This window comes from Uloborus diversus, chromosome 1, assembly GCF_026930045.1.
Source record: "Uloborus diversus isolate 005 chromosome 1, Udiv.v.3.1, whole genome shotgun sequence".
Lineage (NCBI taxonomy): Eukaryota > Metazoa > Arthropoda > Arachnida > Araneae > Uloboridae > Uloborus > Uloborus diversus.
This window is the reverse complement of record NC_072731.1, coordinates 260436163-260458817: the sequence shown is the minus strand read 5'-3', so window position 1 is coordinate 260458817 and position 22655 is coordinate 260436163. Positions and strand designations below refer to the sequence as shown.

At 33.1% G+C, this 22655-nt stretch overlaps 1 protein-coding gene across 1 annotated transcript; it reads left to right on the top strand.

Annotated features, from left to right (window-relative positions):
* Positions 1–675: 675 nt before the first annotated feature.
* Positions 676–22322, top strand: LOC129227186 (TATA box-binding protein-like 1). Its single transcript, XM_054861721.1, has 5 exons — positions 676–1056; positions 3862–3944; positions 6879–7046; positions 9562–9656; positions 20929–22322. Exons 1-5 carry the CDS (start codon positions 760–762, stop codon positions 21162–21164), a joined length of 879 nt encoding a protein of 292 aa, XP_054717696.1. The 5' UTR covers positions 676–759; the 3' UTR covers positions 21165–22322.
* The last annotated feature ends 333 nt before the right edge of the window (positions 22323–22655 follow it).

The following is a 22655-nucleotide window of genomic DNA, read 5'->3' as shown; positions in this document are numbered from 1 at the left end:
GCGGGAACGTCATTATTGACGTCATTATTTTAACCGGTGAGCTACCGGTCGCTCATCGAACAAAACCTAAATTTCACGTCCCGATTTCAAGTAGAATGTCAACACCTTTGAATATCAGAACTTCTGTATTAAAAAATAAAAAAGAAAGAAACAAAACAAAAACAAAAAAACATTTACAATAAGAATTATTTGATGTGCACTATTGTAATCACGTGGTAGTTTTGGCTCATCTTCTTTTGTATCATCGTATCATCAAGGCCTCTTTTCTTTTAACAAAATCAACAACTGAAAGCGGTACAGATATAAATTTAATCTTTAACCTGCTAAATAGGTAAAATAAGAAATTTAAGCTGCATATATGTGATTGTTTCTCAAGCCATTCCGTTTTTACCTCTTTTTCTATTTTTATTTTTATTCTATTTTATTTTTTGCGCATGCGCAAATCGCTTTCTATGCTTTCGTCCAATGCTCGTCAGGAAATTCTCGCAGAGACCAGGCAACAGCCAGTGGTGAAATTTGGGAGACCTGTCCATTGTTGTACTTTCGGCAAAAATAAGTGTGCTTTTGTAAGAGATCTGATCCGTGAGAAACCTTTGTTTTGCAGCTGTAATCAAAGAAAAGAAATGACCTCCTGATGTGTTAAAAATTTTTCTACTTCAATATCAAACCTTCAAAAGGGATCCATTGTAACTTGTTTAATTCTCATTTTAATAGTTTTCCTAAGAAAGTCTTAATTTTGTAGGCATTCTCTTGAGGAGAATGACCACCTTCGAAGGGGGAAACGGTATTGCTTATAATAATCGATATATAGAAATGTGCCCTGATCCTCAGACCTTAAGTGTTGTAAATAATAACGTAACAAATTCTGCTGTATCAAAATATGAAGGGGACCACGCCAGTGAACAAATTGCAGTCGAAGGTGATTCTAATGAGGATGTACCAGTTGTGGACATTGTAATTAATAACGTGGTGTGCAGTTTTAATGTTAGATGTCATCTGAATCTGCGGCAAATTGCCTTAAATGGAGCCAATGTAGAGTACAGAAGAGAAAATGGGGTATGTTGCACTTTCACTTATATGTTGTAATTGATTTGAAAATGTATTAACGAAGTGTTTTTTCATTGTTTAAAAATTTTTAGTTTTTTTTTCCTATTTGTAAGAATTGTTTCCTATGATTTTTAAACAAATAAATATTTTTTCATTCGCAGTTCACGTTTCTTTTTTGTATATTTTTATTCTGAGCTTTCACATTGGGGAAAGTTCAACTATCTAACTTCTCAGGATTCTTCTATTAAAAAAGAAAAAAAAAAAAACTTGTATAGCATTCTCTACAAACATCATTTTTTTTACTTGCATGAAATTATTTGTTGATTTGTTTGATGCCAGTGTAATTCGTATTTCTTAGGCATTGTAATAAACTTTCTTTTCTTATTGTTTTTATAGTTCATCTCAATCATAAATACCATCAAATCTTTATGCCTCCAAGTAGCAGTGCAATTATTTTATTTTATTTTTAAAATACTTTAGTTAATAATGCATTAAGACATGATATTACATTTGGAACAGATCTGGAATATAATAAGAAAGAAAAAGATTTCCTGTCCCAGGCTGTTTGAATTTAGTGTATACTATTGTACATTTGTTAATGGGCTTCCAATAATACTGTAAATATTTCTTTTTCAGGAGAAAGGTTCTTTTTTTTTTTTTTTTTTTTTTTTTTTGTAGTTTAGTTGCAAATTTTGAATAATTACTAAAAACTACAACTTTTAAAGGGAGAGTGAAGAAATACTTTCTCACACCCATTTTGGCAATTCACCTGTTTCCTCCCAATTTTATGTTTATCAGCACTTTTATATGTTTTTGTAGACTCGGCTCTGAAGTTTTTTTTTTTTAAATTTGTTCCTTAAGTGTTTCAAATTCTTAAACTAAAATTCCAATTGCCCATGATGTATTTTTGTGTTCATTAGTATTTACGGTGTCAGAGAAATGTATTAAAAGATGATTGCAGAAATTTCAAGTGACATCTTAGGTAGGCTTGCCAGACGTCGTTATCATGCGGTCAAGTTCAATATTAGGCACTAAAGCGTGCAGCTTTAGCATCAGAATAAATTTTGCTACACATTACATCCATTTTTGCGTGAAATAATATTGAAGTCGCTCGTCTCGGCGCCAGCCATTTATGAGGGAGGTAAAATAAGTGTGCACCAGTTGAAAGAGTATTTTCTTTGATGAACAACCCATGGTCTGATAATAGGGGTTTGATGAAGGAATCTACAGTTAAAGACTTAATGTCATGTAAATATAATATTAGATTGGATTGTACAATAAGATTAAATCTAAAAAAGACTTTCCGAAAAAAGTCCTGTCCAATGAAAAATACTTGTAAATAGTAATTTTGTCCCTCATTTTTAATTATTCCTTCTTATTTAAGTAATTTTTAAATATTGTCTTGTAAAAAGTTAAATGTTTAAATTTATATGCTTGTGTCATTTATGATTTATTCTAATTTAAGTTCATAATTAGGACCATTTTTGCATAGCATTGAGAAAAAACTACATTCCCTTGAATTCTTTGCTTACATTCAACTAAAAGTAAGGCCCATAATGCTTTGGAGGCACTCCTCCCTATTCTATCATTTTAAGTCAACGTAAAATAATGTAACACTTACTTAAAAGAAGATTTTTTATTTTTTTTCAGAAAAAACATAACTTTTTAATATTATGCATAATTTTTTAAAATTTCGGGGCCCCTTAGGAAGATGAGACCCTAGGAATATATAGGCCCAAGATACTATGACGGGGGGGGGGGGTTCCCGCATCCCGGTTTCGCATTTCGGAAATCTGGCAAGCCTAATCTTAGGTTATGTATCCTTCAAAGAGAATTTTGCTCTGATCTAATGATTGATATAAATGTACACTTGTGATGATCATGTATTTTAAGTATATGTAGTTTATGGGTGTGTCATTTAAGGGTTCAAAAACTACTCTCATCAACTCCTTTGACTTAAAAAAAAATAATGTTTCAACATTCAAGTGGGCGAGGGTTTTGGCCTTTTCTTATGAAGTTTGCAATGGTACTGCCTTTTGCCCTTGGGGAAATTCATAATGATAGGCCCGGTAGTATATTTTACTGGGATAAATAGATACATTTTCCAGTGCCAAAATGGCAAGGAAAAATAATTGAATCCTGCGCTGTGATCAGTTTTTTCTGGGGGGGGGGGGTAAATTTTTTCCAGAGAGGCAGTACAGGGCTGGTGTTCAGATGGCTCCCGGCATCTGAACACCAGTCCTGTATGGGTTAGTCCAGTATCTATACATATATATAGATAATTCATCCCTGATATATCTATATATATATGTATATATATTCTCACAACACAAAATATATTTTTTAAAAAAACAGTAATGGAACTAGCATTGATCATCAGTGAAAGTTTGATAAACTAAGCTCTAGCGGTGAATTACTCGATGTAAGGCGACAAAAAGCGACTTCCTTTTCAACCAGAGCACCACAAGGGTGAAGGTTAGACTTAGCTCAGACAACATGTGACAGACCGAAGTACAATCTACTTTCTCAATTTTTGATCCAGACCAGGTGCCAAACCACCTCTGAACCAGTTCTCCCAAAGTTACCGATTTGTGATGAGATATCAAATCTGCGACGTATCAGCCATGAGCTTGTGTGTAGACAATTTAGCTGTATTGCACACTTGAATGCACATAAAATGTTTTACACTAATTTTGTTTAGTGTTGAAAATTAATACAAACTTAAGAAAACAATTTTTTTCCTTTGTAATGAAAATTAAAGTTTTCTTTTTGTTTAAGGAAGGGAATTAATTTATGATATTTTATCATTTACAGATGGTGACAATGAAGATCCGGAAACCTTACACCACAGCTAGTATATGGTCTTCTGGAAAGATTACTTGTACCGGTGCTACAAGGTATTATTCTTTTTTTCATAAACCTTTTTAATTTTTCTTCATTTCCAGTCATTGTTACTATTTCATTGTTGAGCTGAAGTTTGTTAAAATCTCAATTGATGTTGTTGCCTATTCTTTTTTCTTGTGTGAAAGAAACGATGCCGTTTGAAGGACATTTCTAGACAAGTTAAAACTTTTCTCGATTCTTATCAATTCAAACCACCAAACTCCTCAATAATACTTTTTGTCTTTAGAGATACTGAAGGTAAGAAAAACATATTTTATTAACTGGTGAAAAGTGAGAAGGTGAAAGTCATAACTTTTCGACAAGTTGCTGACGAATTTTAGGAAAGGAGAAAATAACTAATGGACTCATATTACTGTTGGAAGCAAGTCTGCAAATCTCATGCTCAAAACTTGGTTCAAGAACAAGCATGAGCACACAGACCGCCAGGCCTGTTAGTTCAGAAAAAATAAATAAGATAACTATCAAAAGAACTGTAATATCTTGCGGTGTAGTGCTAGCTGCTCAAACGTGACTTAAGCTGAATTTGTCTTGGAATACCATTAAAGAATCATATTTGAAAAAATCAATAAACATTTATTCATCCTAAAATTCTTAGAAATTGGTTAGATAATTTAATGTAGAAATAGGCATGTCGAATTTTATACGAGATCCAGCACACATGTAGTAATATGAAAAATATTCAAAAGGAAAAAGTCTTATACACTTAAGTCCCCACTTGATCCAGGGATTTCGTTACCCCAGAGTTCTCTTGGTTACAGATAGATTCTTTGGAAAAACAGAAGCTTTGTTTATCACTCATCATTGTCGGAGCATTAAGACCGAAGCAAGGTGGGCCAGCTTAGTTGACCATCTGTAAATAGATATCTTTCCACCCAAACATGAGCAGACAAAGATCCAGCAGGTGAGAATCTGTCTATGGGCACACCAAAGTGATGTAACACTCTTGGAAAAATAACTTTTGAACAAGGTTTATTTTTGTTTATACAGTATAGTCACGAGAATCAAAGTCTCTTAAGTCCCAAGGTGCTTTGTTGATGTTTAGATTGTATACTTTTTATAGACAAAAAATGTTTTAATCTGAAAATTGAAATATTTTGCTATGTAGAACTTTCCTAATAATATACAAAAAGAAATTGAAAGGTTTTTATGTCAATAATACTTGCCAAATGACACGAAATATTCTTTGACAGTTAGAGATGGATTAAGAAATGCCTTCGAGAAAGTAGGAAGTAGGTTGATAACAAAAAATAACTTGAAAATAAAACATTGTTTTGCCTCAAAGGACAAACAAACAGCTCTTTTGGAATATCCGATTGCAATATAAAAAGGAAGTGCAAAACTTGACGCTGTACGAAGCATACATACGAAATTTTATCATTCTATGAGTAACGTTTTTGTATTATGTGAGGTATATACATGCTCACACATAGAAACAAATGTCACAACAAAACTTATTTAAGGAGGATCAAATGGCAGTTTTTGGTTGCCTGCAAGTTTACACACAAGTACGTGCAGACATCAAGAAAAAAAAACTAATCAAAACTCGTTTAGGATTGATTGAAACATAAATTTATGTTGATATTTGAGTGATAAATTTTTTGAGGAGACAACATTTCTTTTTCATAGCGTAAGGAAGTAAACAGCGCATGTTCTTATGTAGTCCAAAGAATTTTTCGGATAATCCGAGTTTTCAGTAATCCGAGATGGGACGAGCCCCAATTACCTCGAATTTTCGAGACTCTACTGTAATTGTAATATTGCTTCAACAGTCACTTCATTGGATGAAACTATAAAAGCTCAAATCCTTAGGACAAGAGAATAGAAGACTTTCTTGGCTCATCTGCTGTATTCTTACTAGAGAGTAATAGGAGATAGTGATACTTTCCTCTCATTTAAGAGGGGGGGGGGAGACTAATCCCAACTTGGCCATAGCATACAAACATTGCCTGCATGACATCTTTGATCTTACTGGAATCTCTCAGTGGTTATGGTCATAATCTATAAGGTCTAAATATGTACAAATAGGAAATGGTTTGCCTCAGGGGGGCGTTACCAGCAGGGTTCAAAAATATCCGAAATTTTGGCTTATATCGGATATTTTGATATGTATCCGATATTTTCAATTAGCACAAACAAAAGTCTTCAAAATAGTAAATGCATCCTCCAATCACTCTTTTTTTTCTTATATTATTATTACAATATGTAGACTTAAAATTAAGACCTTTCATTATTTAGATCTAATATTTCATTTTATATTTCTATCAATTTTAATGGAGTTAATTTAGCATTAGCTGTTTTACTCATTTTTCTTTTGCTAGCTACTTCTACAGTTATATGATTCAGAAAATATGATTCGCTGCCACTTCGAGTTATCGAAGTTTCACTGCACTTGATAAATAATAACTACCAAAAATGGCAGCCATATTTTGCAACTCTGGTCGCCAGTGCCTACTATTCAGAAATCCTAGTCTAGAGCTTTGCTTAGTAGGGAGGAAATTTTCTTCTATTTGATTTCGGTCTTTCTGTTGACAAGAGCCAATTCTTTCAACTTACAGTTTGGCTTTCACAAGATGGCACATGAAATGAGAATTGCACCAAGACTTATCATTAATTTTGGGTTAATGACAAAATTTTGAAGAAAATCCAGAGTTTACCGAGAGAGCTACCTCCTAATTTAAATGGCAATATCAACTTTCAGATTGTAATTATGTAGTTTTTATTTTGCAATAAGAAGTTGAAAATGCAATTTGTATTTTTCCAGATGTGACTTAATTTCTTGTGCACACTATATTGTAGGTTACTGCAAGTATTACACATTTTTTTTTTTTTTTTTTTTTTGTATTATGCTGTTGTGTCTAACAAAAGACCTCAATATCCGTAAAAAAAATTTAAGCATTATACTGACTAATGTGTTTTTAACTTTTCAGTGATGATGATGCAAAGAAAGCTTCTAGGAAATTTGCTAGGATTCTTCAGCAATTAGGGTTTAGAGTCAGATTTACCAATTACAGGGTTGTCAACGTGTTAGGAACTTGCACAATGACTTTTGGCATAAATTTAAACAAATTCGCTGAGAAGCATAGACGTCTTGCCAGGTAATGTTTCTCAATAAGTTGTTGTTTAAATCTAATTAGTATTTTTGTATTGCTATGTGAATTGAGAACTTTCTTTTTGTAATTGTAGAATGATGTTCTTTATTATTTTTGTTTAGCATCGAAACCAACTCAATTCCCTTGTTAAATTTAAAAAAGAAAACGACAAAAAACATTCTGCAATTGAGTTATTTCTCATGGAAAACCTTTTTTGCCCCATCAATTTTGGACTTGTTGAGCTGGATGCTGTCAAATCGCTTTGCACATTATGTATTCATGGGGGGGGGGGGGTCTGAACAGCAGGAGAAGAGAAGGATCTCCCATGAGAGAAAAATATATAAGAGCTCCTCATTAGATTGAAAAGGGATACACAACTCTAAAGTGGATAAAAGAATTAGAAAATGTTTTTTCACCTTCGAAAGGTGGGGCTAGACGTCAAAACCTAATCAAATTAAGGACAAAAGTGAAGAGTCTTGAATTGATTTCTTTCTTGCTGATACTTTTGTGGAATGGAGGAGTGTTAAAAATGCTATTGAAAAGTTAGTTAGTTAGAAAAGTTTTTAGTTACACAAAAAAATAATAATAATAAGCGAAGATTTTTTTTTTAAAGTAATTTTTGTTGTATCCACCAATATTTCAAATTTACATTAGTTAAATCTAATTTAAAATGTATTTAGATACTATTAATTTCTTCATTAAATCTAATTTTAATGTTTACTAATGTTTAATTATGAATTTTTGAACTATTCCGGTTATGACGTCGCTCCGACTATGACGACACTTTGTTGACAGTCCTAAAGGTGTCGTGATAACGAGGTTCGACTGTACTAAATACCTGAATTAGCTTATTTATATTCATGCATTAAAAAAAAAATTCGCTTAATTTAAATACACTTTTTGTATGACTATGTATGTTTATCAATTGAGGAAAGAAGTACTGGAAACTTTTGAACGTAGGCGACTCGTACAAGGGGGCAACTGCCCCTCACTTCCAAAAGTAAAGAGGACTTGCCCCCTGACTTTTTACATTTGGCACATTTGTATGGCACAGCACATTTGTATGTTCAGGGTTGCCACGCCAGAGGGAAACCTGAAGAAACAAGAAAAACACGACATTCAAAAATCAATAAAAGCACAGGGAAAATACAAGGAATTTTTTTAGATCAAAGTTGCAAAAATCAATGCTCAAATATATAAACTACCAAAAAATAAATAAATAAATAGTAAAAAAAAATGAAAATATTAATGAAGTTCAAAAATAAAGTAAAATAAAAAAAGGTTTTTTTTTTTTTTTTTTGTTTTTTTTTTTAAGTAAATATTAAGATGTTGATCATGAAACAAAATCTTTTTGTCGTTTTTTTTTTTAAACATGTATCTTAAATTTCATAATAATTTAATTCAAAGTGTATGAAATTAGCCATCAATTTTAATTGTTCTGCTTAATCTTTACACTTTTGGGTCCAAGTAATGAATGGTTAAGTGAAGGCTTTTAAAAAAAAATGACAAAAAATTAAAAAATATCCAATCACCATGATATTATTTCAGTTATTATGACTTCTTATTTATTTCCACTTATTTATTTATTTTTTGTTTCGATTTTATTTCCTGTGGTGAAAATATCAAGATATTAGTGTTCTTTTGCAAACATCAATGTTCACTTGTTTTGTTAAGAGCATGTTGCATCATATCTTTATTGAGAATTTTCCTGATGGTCAGGTTGACAAACAGTTTATTATGGAAGGAAAGCGAAAGAGCCATGAGTTGTTCTATCAGAGCTCCTTTCTGAGATAGTACATCAACTTTTCCACTGCCCACAATTTGCAATGGGCAGGAGTCCGTTGGAATGAAATTTTATGTGCCAGCTCCTGAAGTAAAGACCTACACTCTAAAATTCTGTGGGAACTGTTTCAGTTATTCAGAAAGGCCTTAAGCACACTCTTGTAACCCAACAATATAACTATGCTTAGAAAAGAGTGGCTACGAATCGACAATTGTTGTATAGCAAAAGCTTCAATTTCACCATCAAAAGCAGTAGTGAGAGGTCCTGCTGGTGATTTACAACTGAAGAGTTACTGAATACCTGTAGGACCCATACAGACTTTTAGATTGCAATTGAAACTATTATCATATTTATATTTTAATTAATTTATTTTTATTTGTGTATTTATTTTTTATTTCTCATGTTGAATGCACTAGAACATGGATCTCCAACTTTGTTTGGTTTAGGTCTGCATTGTAAATTTTTAGAGTTGTGGCGGGCTGACAAAGGATTTCCTGGGCTTAGTTTTTTAAATGCATAGAAGTAAATATATTAATATTACAATTTTAAAAAACTGTATGCTTTCCGCAGTTTGTAGGTTCAAGACCCCTGCACTGGAGTATTCATGTCTTCCATTTAAAAAAAATAGAAAGTTTGTATTGAGCCGTCATTGCCTATAGAGCAAAAACAATTCAAAATGTTAATTACCTTTGTGTTTTTTAATTTGATTCTTGGACTTACATGAAATTATGTTTATAGTTATGAACCAGAGCTGCATCCAGGAGCTACATACAAAATTAAAGAGCTTAAGGCAACATTAAAAATATTTACTACTGGAAGCATAACAATTACAGGTGACATATAAATTTACTTTTATAACTAGATTTTCCAATTGTGTTTTTTATTTCTGTGTACAGTCCATTCCTGGTAACTCAAATCTAGAAGGTCAAATATATATATATATATCCACTATAATATTAAAATCTGTCCGCGTCCGTCTGTCTGTCTGTCTGAAGATCGATCTTCTAGAGAACCGCCGTGAATCGAGAGTCAAATGAGATGCCGATCAATTCGAAATTTTCCAAAGAAAACAATAGGACCAAACTCGTAATTGTTCGACTTTAATTAGTGGAGATATTAATTAAAATGTTAATTAACATAACGTTATTCAGGAATTGTTATTTCTTTCCTGTTGCCATTTTACAAAATTCTAATAATTGTTTTAAAAGAGATTTTTTTTTGGCTGCTGTCCGAATCTTAAAACAACGTTTCCATCTAGAATTTCATTTTTAATTAGTTTAAAATTGGTTGCTCTATTCGGACATGGCCTTTATTTTATCGTCTGTCCTTTTTTTATTTTTTACATTCAACGTTCTTAATTCTTTTCAGCATATGAAAAATGTTTCTTTAGTAATGTTTATTGATTGCAGTGTAAGTTTGTCATTCACCGGCCTCCTATTTTGGTACATTTAGGATGTTCGACTAATTATGTTTATTTTGTTGGACTTTTTACCGTCACATTGGTGAGTTTTCGAATTGTAATAACTCTCTTTTTCCTTCCTGTTTTTGAAATAGTTTGTATCGTTGAAAAAACACGTTAAATTAAGATTATTTGGATTTCTTTAAGTGAAACAGAGATGAACAAAAAAGATTGTTTTTAAGGATTTTAACTAAAGCTTTATTAGAATCTGATGACTTAGTATTAAATTAATGCTTATTGGTAGTTATTTAGTCTTGGTGCTTTAGTTTCACGTAATCAACCAAAAAGTATGTGTCATTCTATGTAAAAAGCTGCTTGTAATTGTACATACAAATGTTTCAGATATAGTCTATCAGATTTCATTCAGTTTAAAGTTAGCACAGATTATAGTTGATAATGCATATATTTTCATCTTTTGTGCTAATTGAAAATACTCATAACGTGTATCATTGATACCTATGATTAACGTTGAAGAGATTTTTGACAAAAATATGCTCTACTGGTGTTTTGCAAACCTTGCATTATGCGTATTTATTTAATCCTTAGCTCTTTAGAAACTGATTTCAGAGTAATGCAAAAATATCAATTGGACGGCTCTTTCATTTTTTAAGTAGCCCGTGCAACGCCGGGCACACAGCTAGTATATATATATTTAACGAAAGTTAAGTTTATCATTAATTAAAGTTTCTGATGTTTTGGTGCTGAAAACCTTTGAATATTTTATTGTGTAAATGACTGATAAAATTTCAGAACTTATGAATTTTTATAACAAAATGTTTCATATTTTCTAAAAACAAATTGTCATTTTAAGGTACAAAAATACCCTTTTGTGATTCAAAAAATATTAAAGCTTCAAGTTTTGTATGTGCATAGAAATTTAGAAAAAATAGTCACTGGTCAAGTGGAGCAGAAATTACAAAATTTCACTGGTCTGTTTTTGTTGTTACTTATGTCACTCGGGAACCCGAGCCCGAGTAGCAATGCTACTCGTTTTTAAGGCAGAGAGGTATGGCTTCCGTTTAATTGAGCGCCTATTTTAGGTGGAAGTCCGATTTTGCTCAGACAACACGATAGGTGGCAGCACCATCTGTGGACAGTTCGATAATTTAGAGCCAAATAAGAAGCCAAATAACTTCTGGCCTAGCACCCCCAGGGGTATTGTTTCATTTGGAGGACTTTGTGACCATGAGCATATTTAACGTTTTCCAGTCACCCTTAATAAGGATGGTGGATCTTCAACCAGTTAGGATCGAACCAGGAACCCTCCGGTCACAAGTTCAATGCCTTACCGATCAGGCCACCACGGCCCTCGGTGGGCCATCCCCACTTTTAGTGGTTTAGCCTTGCATTTTGGTTTTAAATAATGAAAAATTAAAGAAAAAAGATAAATGTATGTAAAATAAATTAACATGACAAATAGTTGATAAGCAGTTTTAAATAAATATGCCTAACAGACTGGGGAAGAGAATGAAACATACCCAATACTGGTAAAAGAATAAAGCCAAAACAACATTATCAGTTCTGTTGTTTTGAAAGGAAGACAGTAGGGTGGCAATTTTTTTTTTTTTTTTTTTTTTTTTTTTTTATAGTGCTGTAAAATTTTTTTACTCTCTTCTTATGAAGAAAAACTAACATGGCCGGATTTGGAAGTGTGGAGGATCCGGGGCAACGAAGGATTGGAGGCCCCTAATCGTTGTTCGAAAAGATCATCATATTTTCGAAAATATCCGATACTTTGATACATATCTGAATATTTTGGTATATATGTATGTATCCGATATTTTCAACCCGTGAAAGTTAGGATATTTTGTAAAAATTTTACTGTGGGGGGCCCCTTTGTTGTGGAGGCCCGGGGCAGTAGCCCCGCCTGCCCTCCCCTAAATCCAGCCCTGAAAACTAAACATTATAAACAAAGGTGTAAACTTTCTCTCAACAGTTTAAAAGCTTTTCAACAAATGCAAGAATAAAACTTCACTGGTCACATAGACTACTCAAATTTATATTCTACCAGTCTGATGGTTGTTTTTGGGGTCCCAGACCAGGTAGCAGCCACTGTTAATTTCGAACCCTGTGCATAGATACGATGAATGACACCTATTTCTTTTTCTATCTTCATGTTTCTCATGAAGCTGAAAAGGCGGCATCTCTAATGTTTCTTCTTATTAGTACTTTCATCATTTTCCTCTATGTTTTGTACAAACTTATAGCCAAAAATTTTACCTCAAACCGCAATGTTTTCATAAAATTTTGTAAACTCTGAGTACTTACATTCTGCATTTCCAACTTCCTTAGTGGTTGTTTCTTCATTTTCCATAGGAATCAGCTCACTGCTTGATTCATTAATAAAGTCCCACTTTAAGCAGCAGGTTCTTGAATGTCATTTTTCCAAATACTAGAAAGCAATTTCATCATTCCAAGCCATGGGTTAGGGTGCATCATACGCCCCATCATTTTTTTTTTTGTTTACAAATGCTTTGTCCCTAAGCTACTTTTATTCTACATACAAAATTAATAATTTGTGTGAAATTTTTCCCACTTTGAACAATATCTATGTGTGCCACCTGACAATTGAAAGTTATGAAAACTCAGAAAAATTACACAATAAGCAATTTTTTGCATTTATTTAATTATTGAGAGAATTATTTGATTTATTGAAGCCAATTTATTGTATATTTCATAATATTACTTTGAATTCTGAATCTAACTTCAAAATTAAAAATAAAAACCAGGAATCTATGTCAACAAAATCAGACCGTGTTGGTGAAAAATGAATTTCTGTTGGAAACTGGTTTTCCAAATCCCATACCAAATCTGTGTTTTGGATTAGAAAGATTAGCTGGTCTAATGGCTAATATACTTTCAGCAAGAGCACGTCGGTCTGCTTCAGGCACTTTATCACTCCATAGTGCTAGAGGTACAATTTCTTCTGTCAGATACCAAAGGTGATTTTTAAAAGCAATAATTGTACTTCCAGAAATTTCTGAATTAATAATACTATATTTTATAAGTAAATGAAAGAATTGCGAGTCATTCCATGGTGCATCGAAAACAGAAGTGCACATCATCCACCATGAACTATATACCTAAGTGACAAAATTTTTAAATTTTAAAACTTGTTGATACGTAGCTATTGTTCCAGTTGGTCGTTCTTGGATTTGATGTTGAAATAAGCAAAAATGTTGATGGAATGAATTAATTTTGCCATCTGCTTTATATAAAGCTGCTGGACATTTAAAGTCTGCTGCAGTTATCTCATTTGGATCGTATACCTAGAACAAAAAACAAAGTTGAACAAATTCTAAGTAGTCACCTCTGCAAAACACAACATCTGAATTTAGCTAATTTGATAACATTGTTTTTGCACTCGTCAATTAATCTTCTTGCGAACTCACTGAATGAACTGTCATCAAATTTGGATAAATTTATATAGGTATAGCAGCATCACTCTCTTCCACAATGTGCAGTAATGTATAATGTTTGCGAAATCTTTTAAATGAATATGTCTGGTGACTTCGATGCTTCAATTTTTAAATCGTCAAACACATGTAACAATATAATTTCTCCAATGTGGTGACGGCTAGCTGACCACAGGAGAGCTTTACCCAAACGCTCTTGAATAGCTACACATGCTGCAATTATATGTCCTGTATTAGAAGCAGTTGTGACTTACGACATATTGAGTCAGAACAGTTCCATGAATTTAGCAAATAAGTTGTTAAATTAGCAATAAAAACTCCTTTTTTTTGTCTGTTCCTATTGGATATACTGGTACACCAAAAAGCTTAACTTCATATGAATTACCCACTATAACTGCAAGCCTTTTTTCTGCCATATTTTGATTTGTTAAAGTTGGTAAGAGTTAAGAATCCCAGTACAAAGTTGCAAAATCAAAACCATTCCATTGCTCCTTACAAGCTTTGACAATGTCTCTGACACTTGATTGTCTTGCTCTGTCTGTTGTTGCATATGATGCTGAAATTTTGAATGATTCACCACCAGCTTCTGCTATTAAAATTTAAGTGTATGAAGCTTGCTGTGCTGGTGCCATTTTAAACGTGTTGCTAATGATATACCATCAGGTTGTTTTATAATATCATGTGGAATAAAAGCATACGAACCAGTTCGTGTTGTATGATGACGATTTCTGATATTATGAGCATTATAAATCTGTCTCATCACTTGTATCACTATTTTTATCTCTTTCAATTTCATCAATAATAGCTGAATTGAAACTTGTATTGAAGTTCCTTGTTTCCTTGGCTGCTTTTGATATTTCACGCATTTCCTGACACTTAATGTTTTGGTGTAATATTTTATCGTGTGAGCCAAAGGTTGCTAGATGATCACTTTTCATAGATTGAAGAAGAGCTAAATCTTCTGGATTTTTTATAAGGCATTCTACATTTTTAGGCCATAATGAAAATGTTTTAGCTGATTCTTCTTCCATTTTCTTTACTTCATTAATGGAATTTGTTGAATTACTTCTTTGAAGAGGAATTGTTTTTGATTTTGTTGTTTTCATGAAGTTTTAGTATTTTCTCACAGGATTTACATTTAGTAAACATTGGAATGTTTGCTTTTGCATAGAAATCAGATTTTTTGACAAGACAAGGTTTGAAGACTCCCATTTGGTAAGATTCTGATCGGCACCTTTCTCAGATACATCAAGCAGCGAAGCACTTGCAAGTCAGAGGGTAAACATGAGCTCTTAAATTCCGAGTCCTCTTGAGTTATTTCAAGTCCAAATACCATTGAAAATTGTCTGGTTTTGACTTTTACCTTTTGTACAGATGAACAAGTCTTTATAACGAACCTTTGTGCGAGAAAAGCTTTTCTCGGATGACTTTTCCTCCGGAAGCTCACATTTCATTGCATTGAATAAGGTGTTCCTTGTAACACCGAAACACGTGTCTGCAATATCTTGCAATATTTGTGCTTTCTGACGTTGGATTACTGATTTTTTGAACAAGGCTTTGTTTGTGGAGAAAATGTCACTGATTCAACAACAGCTGATTTATTCATGTTTATTGAAAGATTTCAAAATATGTTACTTTCAAAAATTCATGGATCTTATGAATTAAAACAGAATAGATCAACTTATTTAAGTGGTTTACAACACATATGCATAGAATAACAAGAAGAAAATGTAAAGAACTAGTATTAGCCGTTGAAAGATAGAAGAAAATGGTAGAAAGTTGAAAACAAATAGGGAACCTAAACATACAGTTACAAAAGATGTTATAGAAAGTTACTGAAAAAATGATAACAGTTGAAGTTAACACCGGTACAATGTAAATAAAGTAATTTAAAAATTATTTCCCAGTATTGCACTTTGAGTCACTTTTGATGTTATAATTGTTCATTTACCTTAAAAAAGAAACTTCTTGCTTGAGGTGGGATACCTAAATCAATTTTGATTTTCATAAAAATTCACAGGAATACTATCTAGTGGTATGAGAACATTTTTAAATTAGGGACAAAACAATTTTAGACTAGTTGGGCAAATGATGCACCCTACCATGGGTGCAAGACCTTCCGTCTCAGGACGGATTTCCGTCTTGACAAAATTTCCGAGACGGAGGTCGGGACGGAAAGAAATTCGATGACTTTCTTTTAATTTTTAATGAAAAAAGAAAAATTGAGTGTTTGAAAAATATGCTTTAATATTACTGGACCGTTCCTTAACCACGAATTTACATCGACATTCTCTCGGTTTTCCGCCATGTGCTTGTTTTGTTTGCAACGTGCTTTTGGAGAAATGGTTTTTCGGCTCGCGCCGTTTGACTTTTTTTAGGTATCGCTTTGTTATTTCCAACTCACTGCATTGCAGGCCGAGGAGTTGCTCGCTATTCTCCCTGATTTTTCGAAGCAATCGGCTCCAATTGAAAATTTAGCCTTTTCTCATGCTATTTTCGATCATCCTTTCGTTTTTTTCATTTGTGTTTTTTTTTTGCAAACTTTACACGCATAAATGAAAATTATGTACGCTCTTAAAATGTCTTAAGAGTTGAATCTGCATCACCGTTTGAGAGTGATTGCTGACAAGATGAAATATTTTCGCCTCAGCAAAGGGCGTCCACATACCAGGTAAAACAGAAACTATCAAGGATTTTGAAGATTTTAATGAAAATGGGAATTTTGGAAATAATCGGGGGGGTGGGGGGGAGGATTTCAAGCTGGTTGGAAACACCGATGGGCAAACCGTTCCTGCATTTTTGACAAAGACTTGAGGTATCACTAAATTCTAATGTCATTGAATCGAACACTCGCTAGAATGGAAATACGGGTGGGGGAAGGGGGGGAGAGAGAAAGGAAAGAAGAAAAATAACGGCAGCACGAGTTTGCGAAAAAACGCTGCTCTTGCAAAGAGGGTAATCTGTCCGCAAATTAACCCACGATACTGAGGTCTTAAAATGTTGATATCTTGGACAATCTAAGAGGGGGGGGGGTACTCACGGGTTACAGTATAAAATATCGAAAAACTGAATTGAAAATATTTTTGAAGCTAGGAGTGGTTCGATATTTCTCCACTGCAAACTCTTAAAAATTTAAAAGTCAAAAAGTTTTAGGCTGTCTCTGATGATGTAAAAGTGGGTTTTAAAAAAGAATCGAAGATTGGAGTTTTAAAAACACTAATTTAGGCAATCTTTGGTGAATATATGAGAGATGGTTTTGGTGTTTTAACATGAAAATGTTTTGTAGCTGATGTATTAAAAACTATTTGAGGCTATACTTAAATGACTTAAGTTAAAGGGCATTTGCGACCCTCTCCCGAAAAGTTTGTAATTGAAGTCTTAAATCTTTTAGGCTGTCTTTGGCAATGTCAAGAGGGAGTCCTCTCTTTAGGCGAAATTCCGAAACTGGAGTCTTAAAAGCGCAACTTTGGACCGTTTTGGGGTTCGGGGTTCTCCTTTCCCAAAAAATATTCAAAGCTGAAGTATTCAGAACTCGGCTTTAGGTAATCTTTGGAAGACTTAAGAAGAGGGAATTCGAAGGCTTTCTCTCAATACGTTTTAGAATTTAAATTCTAAAATCTTCGGTGATGAAAAGGGGAAACCGCAAATTTAAGTAAAATTTAGTGAACTTAGAGGAAAGAGTTCGGGGGGGGGGGGGGGGTCTCTCCCCCCGAAGTATTGAAATGCTATTTTGGCTATTTTTGAGTGAGTTAAGAGTTAGAGAATTCAGGGGTCTTTTCGAAACATTTTCGAAATTGAAGTCTTAAAACTTTGGGTTGTATTTGGCGATGTGTGGAAGGGAGTTGCTCTCTCAATAGAAAAATAAATCTTAAACAAAAATTTACACTGCGTTTAGTAAACACAATGAGAGGGGGGGGTTATTCCGCACCCCCAGCCCGAAATATTTTAGTTTCTGAAATTTTAAGAGCTTTGGTTTGGGCTATCTTTAGATGACTTAAGGGGGAAGGGTGTAGGAAGATTTTTTCAAAAAGTTTCCAAAATTAAAGTATTAAAATTTTTAGGCGGTCATAAATCATGTTTATAGGTAAGAGGGGTACTATTCCTACAAAACAATTTAGAAACTGAAGCCTTAAAAATTGAAATTTAGGACATTTGTGGTGAACTCAGAGGAAGGGGTTCGGGAGTTTTCTTCCAAAAATTCTTTGATGCTGAAATATTTAAAGCGCCACTTTAGGCTATATTTGAGTGCCTTAAGAGGGATGTGATTCGGGAACCCTGCCTGGAGTTAGGATTCAGTTCCCCTATTTCTTTTTTTAATTAATGAATGTTGGAAAGGTACCCTGTTTAAAAAATACATCTATTTCACCGAAGCGATTTTTTATTGCTAATTTCACCACCTGTTATCCTATAAAAGAATTCTTTTTCAAATGAAGACTGTGGGGGAATGATGACAGTTCATTATCATTAGTCGGTCTTACCCTTCCCCCACCTTTCCTTCTTTTCTAGTTTGTTGGCGCTACCTTGGGTAGACTTTCGAATCAGAACTGATTTATGATGCAAAAGTGAAAATCTTATGTCCTAAGCAATTTTATTGTTACAACAAAAATGTTTAGGATCGGCAAAAAACTAATGGTGGGGTGCTGCAAACGCTTTTATCCCTTACATTATCCAACATCGTCTAAAATTGCGTTTTTGAAACTTCAATTTCAAAATATTGCCGAAGGAGGGTTGCTGAACTCCATCCCTTCAATAGTGCATTCAAAAAGAGTATAAACGTTATGAAATTTAAATTACAATTTTGTTTTTAAATCTTCGATTTCAGGAAAGCCCCATAGCGTCTCCCCCCCCCCCCTCTTTCTTTAATATTTTTTGAAGGTTGCCCAATATTGTGATTTTGGGACTATCAGTTTGAAATAATTGATGTAAGAGTCCCTGAACCCCTCCTTTCCCTGAACTTTACCAAAATGGCCTACCACAGCGTTTTTTGGACTTCAATTTGAAAAAAATTCTGGGGGGAGCCCCCCCCCCTTTATTGCCGGATTTTAGATTTTTTAGAATTATGATGTCAAAACACTTAAATATTACAATTTTAAGGCTTAAAATTTAAATCAAACAGATTCCAAAACTGGCATTGTTAAGATCTGCAACATTTATACATACAAATTTTTCCTTAAGCCCGCATGCGGGCGGGGGGGGGGGGGGGCTGAAAATATTTTCCGTTTTGAACACATCACCAAACTTGCACCAATGTTCCAAGCTCATAAATATTGAATATGCTTAAATTGTTTTCAACAGCATTTACCCTTTTCCTAAAAAATCATTTTTTTACGACTACTTTAAACATTTTAGTTATTTTTCTGTGGTTTTTGTTTTTAGAAAGAAATTGCAGGTTCTCTCACTTCAAATTAGTTTCATGAGCCACCATAGGCTTAAAATTTGTCGACAAAACTATTCCTTTTCTTTTTCTTTCTTTACGTACTCTTGGGAATACTTGCAACTTGATGTAATCCAAGTTTCTTTGTAAAATCTGTATTCTAAAGGATGTGTGGATCTGTTGTCACATTCTTTAAACAGTAGGGATTTTAATATTTCCAAAAATAGTAAAACCTGTAAAGTTGACTCCCCTTGTAAGTTGACTACTTGTCTGGCACAAAGATTTTTTTTTATCGTCACTTTCTATAAGTTGCCCGCTCAAGTACTGCACCACAAGTGGTCAACTCAGACAAGTTTAACTGTAATACTTCTTCTGCAATTCTTCATCCCTGACTCATTTCCAACCAACTTGTAACCAAAAAGTACAGTTAGACATTCCTTGCTCGTTTTACTTCTTGAGCAACATTTATCCTTTGGGAAACGCCTTTAGGGTTTTGGGTTCAATGCCTGCTAGTCAAAGATCCTACCCGATTGCTTATTGTCATAGGTGCATATTAAATCTCATGGTCACAAAAGCCTACAAGTTCCATTCCAAATCAATACCTCTGGGTTGCTTGGATCCTGGTCTGGATCAAAACACAAAGCTGCTTTCAGGGACCCATTCAACCGGTTAAACCATGTACAGCGGTTGGTTCAGTTGCCCTGGAGTGTAGGCTTTTGTCTTATTTAAAAATCATTCAAAAATAAACCCATTTGGTTAATGTTATAAATATATTTACAATACACTTTTTATAAATTTTATAGTGTTTCATTTATATCTGTTATATTCTTCTTGTGGAATCCTGTAAATTTTTCAATTATAAGTTTGAAGCTATTTCAACATATGCTGCCTTAAATTTGCTTTTTTTTTTTTTTTTTTTCTTGTTTTAAGTTTTTAGGTAAGTGGTAGTTAATCTGATTCTTACTGCATATTAGTTTTATTGTATGCACATACTTAACTAGATTGATTGTAAATATACTTTCCCAAGACCTGTTTGCCATGTTTCAATTGCTTGTTGTATTTTGCTTGGGTGCCAAAATGATTTTGAAGCATAAGGGTTTTTTTTTTTTTTTTTTTTTTTTTTTTTTTTTTTTTTTTTGACACAAATTTGCCTATTTGTTTTCAGCCTTGATACTGCCTGTGTGCATCTAAAGTGCTCTAAATCTTGTTTTCGAGCTAAGTACTTTTAGCTAGGTTTTATTTATACTAAGGGTAAGGGGTGAAGTAGTCATTTATATGGGTCACACAGTTGAAGTTGGAATAGTTGAGAATGATTTATTACTATCTTTCCCCTCCCCCTTAAAACTATTTCATAGCATTATTTTTTATGTTATTTTCTTCCAGGTATTTTTTTTTCTTTTATTATGTTTAAAAAAAGTATTGTTTTTTTAAATTTTAATCAAAAATATACTCATAGGTCATTCCACGGCATTCAGAACTATGTAAAGAACGATTTAGAGCCAAATTTCAAATGATTTATCTCTCCCCCACCCTCCCTGGAAAATAGAAATAACAAAATTTTCAACTATTTTCCATTTTTATTTGCATTTTTACACCAAAAAATATATAAACATTTTTGGATTTGGCTCTAAAATGTCCTGTACATAACAGTGAAAATTTGAAAAAACCCTGGCAGGACATCAGGTCCAAAAGTAATTGCAGGAGCATACATTAAGCTTTGTGCTCTTATTTATAAAACTTTTCAAATACACATAAGCTTGAAAATATCCTATTTACAAGAGTAGATCGTTACATAAATGTTTTACTGGTGTGAATGTATAGGGGAAAAACTTATACTCACATTTTTGATTTTACAGCTCCCTGTATACAAAACGTGCAGTTGGCCGTAGAACATATCTTCCCGTTGGTTTACGAATTCAAAACGCAGAAGCCTCCCTCTAAAAATGGACTTCCTACACCATTAGCTGCTGCCAGGCCACCACTTCCTAGAGATAAAAAAATAGAGCCCATCGTAGCCGAAATCGAGCTCTCCGACGACGACGATATCAGCGATCTCCAAGATATGGCAGACAGTGATTCCAGCTGGGACTAAAATCCTTTCAGCAGTTCCTTGACTAGTCCAGTCATTCAAGAAATTTGTAGATGTGTACAACAAATTGGGGATTCTTTCCTTTGTTAATTTAATTCCATTAAAGAGAGTGGATGGATTGGCGGGTGTATTTACCCAGATTTGGTATTGTGATGTTTTCCAAGAAGCAGTGACAAGACATTTTTGTATTACAGTGGTTAAACAAATTAATTGATCGGTTCCATTGTTTGATATCATCGTTTCCGATCGTATGAATGATGTGCCGATGTTTCGTTTTCTCCCCCTTAATAGTGTTTCATTCGCATTAGGAGTTTTAATTGTGGATTATATGAATTTTTCTTTCATGTGGATCAAGTCCTTAATTTATTATTTTTGAATTCCTGAAGGAATTTTTATTTATCTTCCGATCAATGTTTTAAAACTGTGCATCAAATAGTTTGTATGGCATTTTTTTTTTCATGATAATTTGTCCTCCATTGGCCCTTTTGTTCCTCAATAAATAGTATGAACTTTCAATCTTTAACATGAATTTTAGTAGATATGAACAATGTGCATTAGCTGATAAAAAAACATTAAGTTGGGTAATTTAATTTAGAAACTAGTGTGCGTCTTTTTCAAATAAATCTTTGTTTAAATGCCGGAAGTTAAAGCCGAAAGTAATTGGCAGCATATGCCAAAAGAGATAACTGTGCACAATCGCCTGATTGTTCATTTACAGTCATCTAGTCTGCTCTACCATCATGTAACATTTAGTGTAGTGTCATTTCGAATGTGTTGTCTTCTAATTTAAAATGTAGTGGCATTCTATTCGTGCTTTTAATTATTGTGCAATTCCTACTTCAAGTATCATGCTTTTTTTCCCCCTTCCTAACCTGACTTTATATGCCTTTTCATTTTCACTAGTTTAGTGTCAAACTGCATTATTTATCTTTGTACTCTTATTTATAACACTTTTCAATACACATAAACTTTAAAATATCCTGTTTTTTATTGTTTCATCTGCAATATGGTTTGCTCTCCGTTATCCTAGGAATGTTTTTCTTCCCTCTTTAAACCTTTATTCAAGTGATTATTTTTTAATTAATGCATTTCTTAATTGTACAAAAAAAATTATATCTTGTGTTTCTTTTATAATAAAGAATCTCATTATTGTATTAAATAAAAAGTAGGTAGCTAAAATAGTGAATATTGTAAAAATGTTAAGTAACGAACACAAAGTCAAATTGTTTGAAGTGAAAAGGAAATGTTCATATTGTAAAAATGTTAAGTAATGGACTCTCCAAAAGTCATATTGATTAAATTTAAAACAAAAGAAATGTTGATACCTTTTTTAATTATTAATAATTAGCAAGTTTATTTTAAAATGTGCAATCAGAATATTGTTTAGTACAGACTCTATGTTGATTGTCATGTTTTCCATATTTTAATAATTGATCACTTCATAGATATACTTAATGAGTTTAATAACGGAGTATAAAATAGATTTGCTTGATC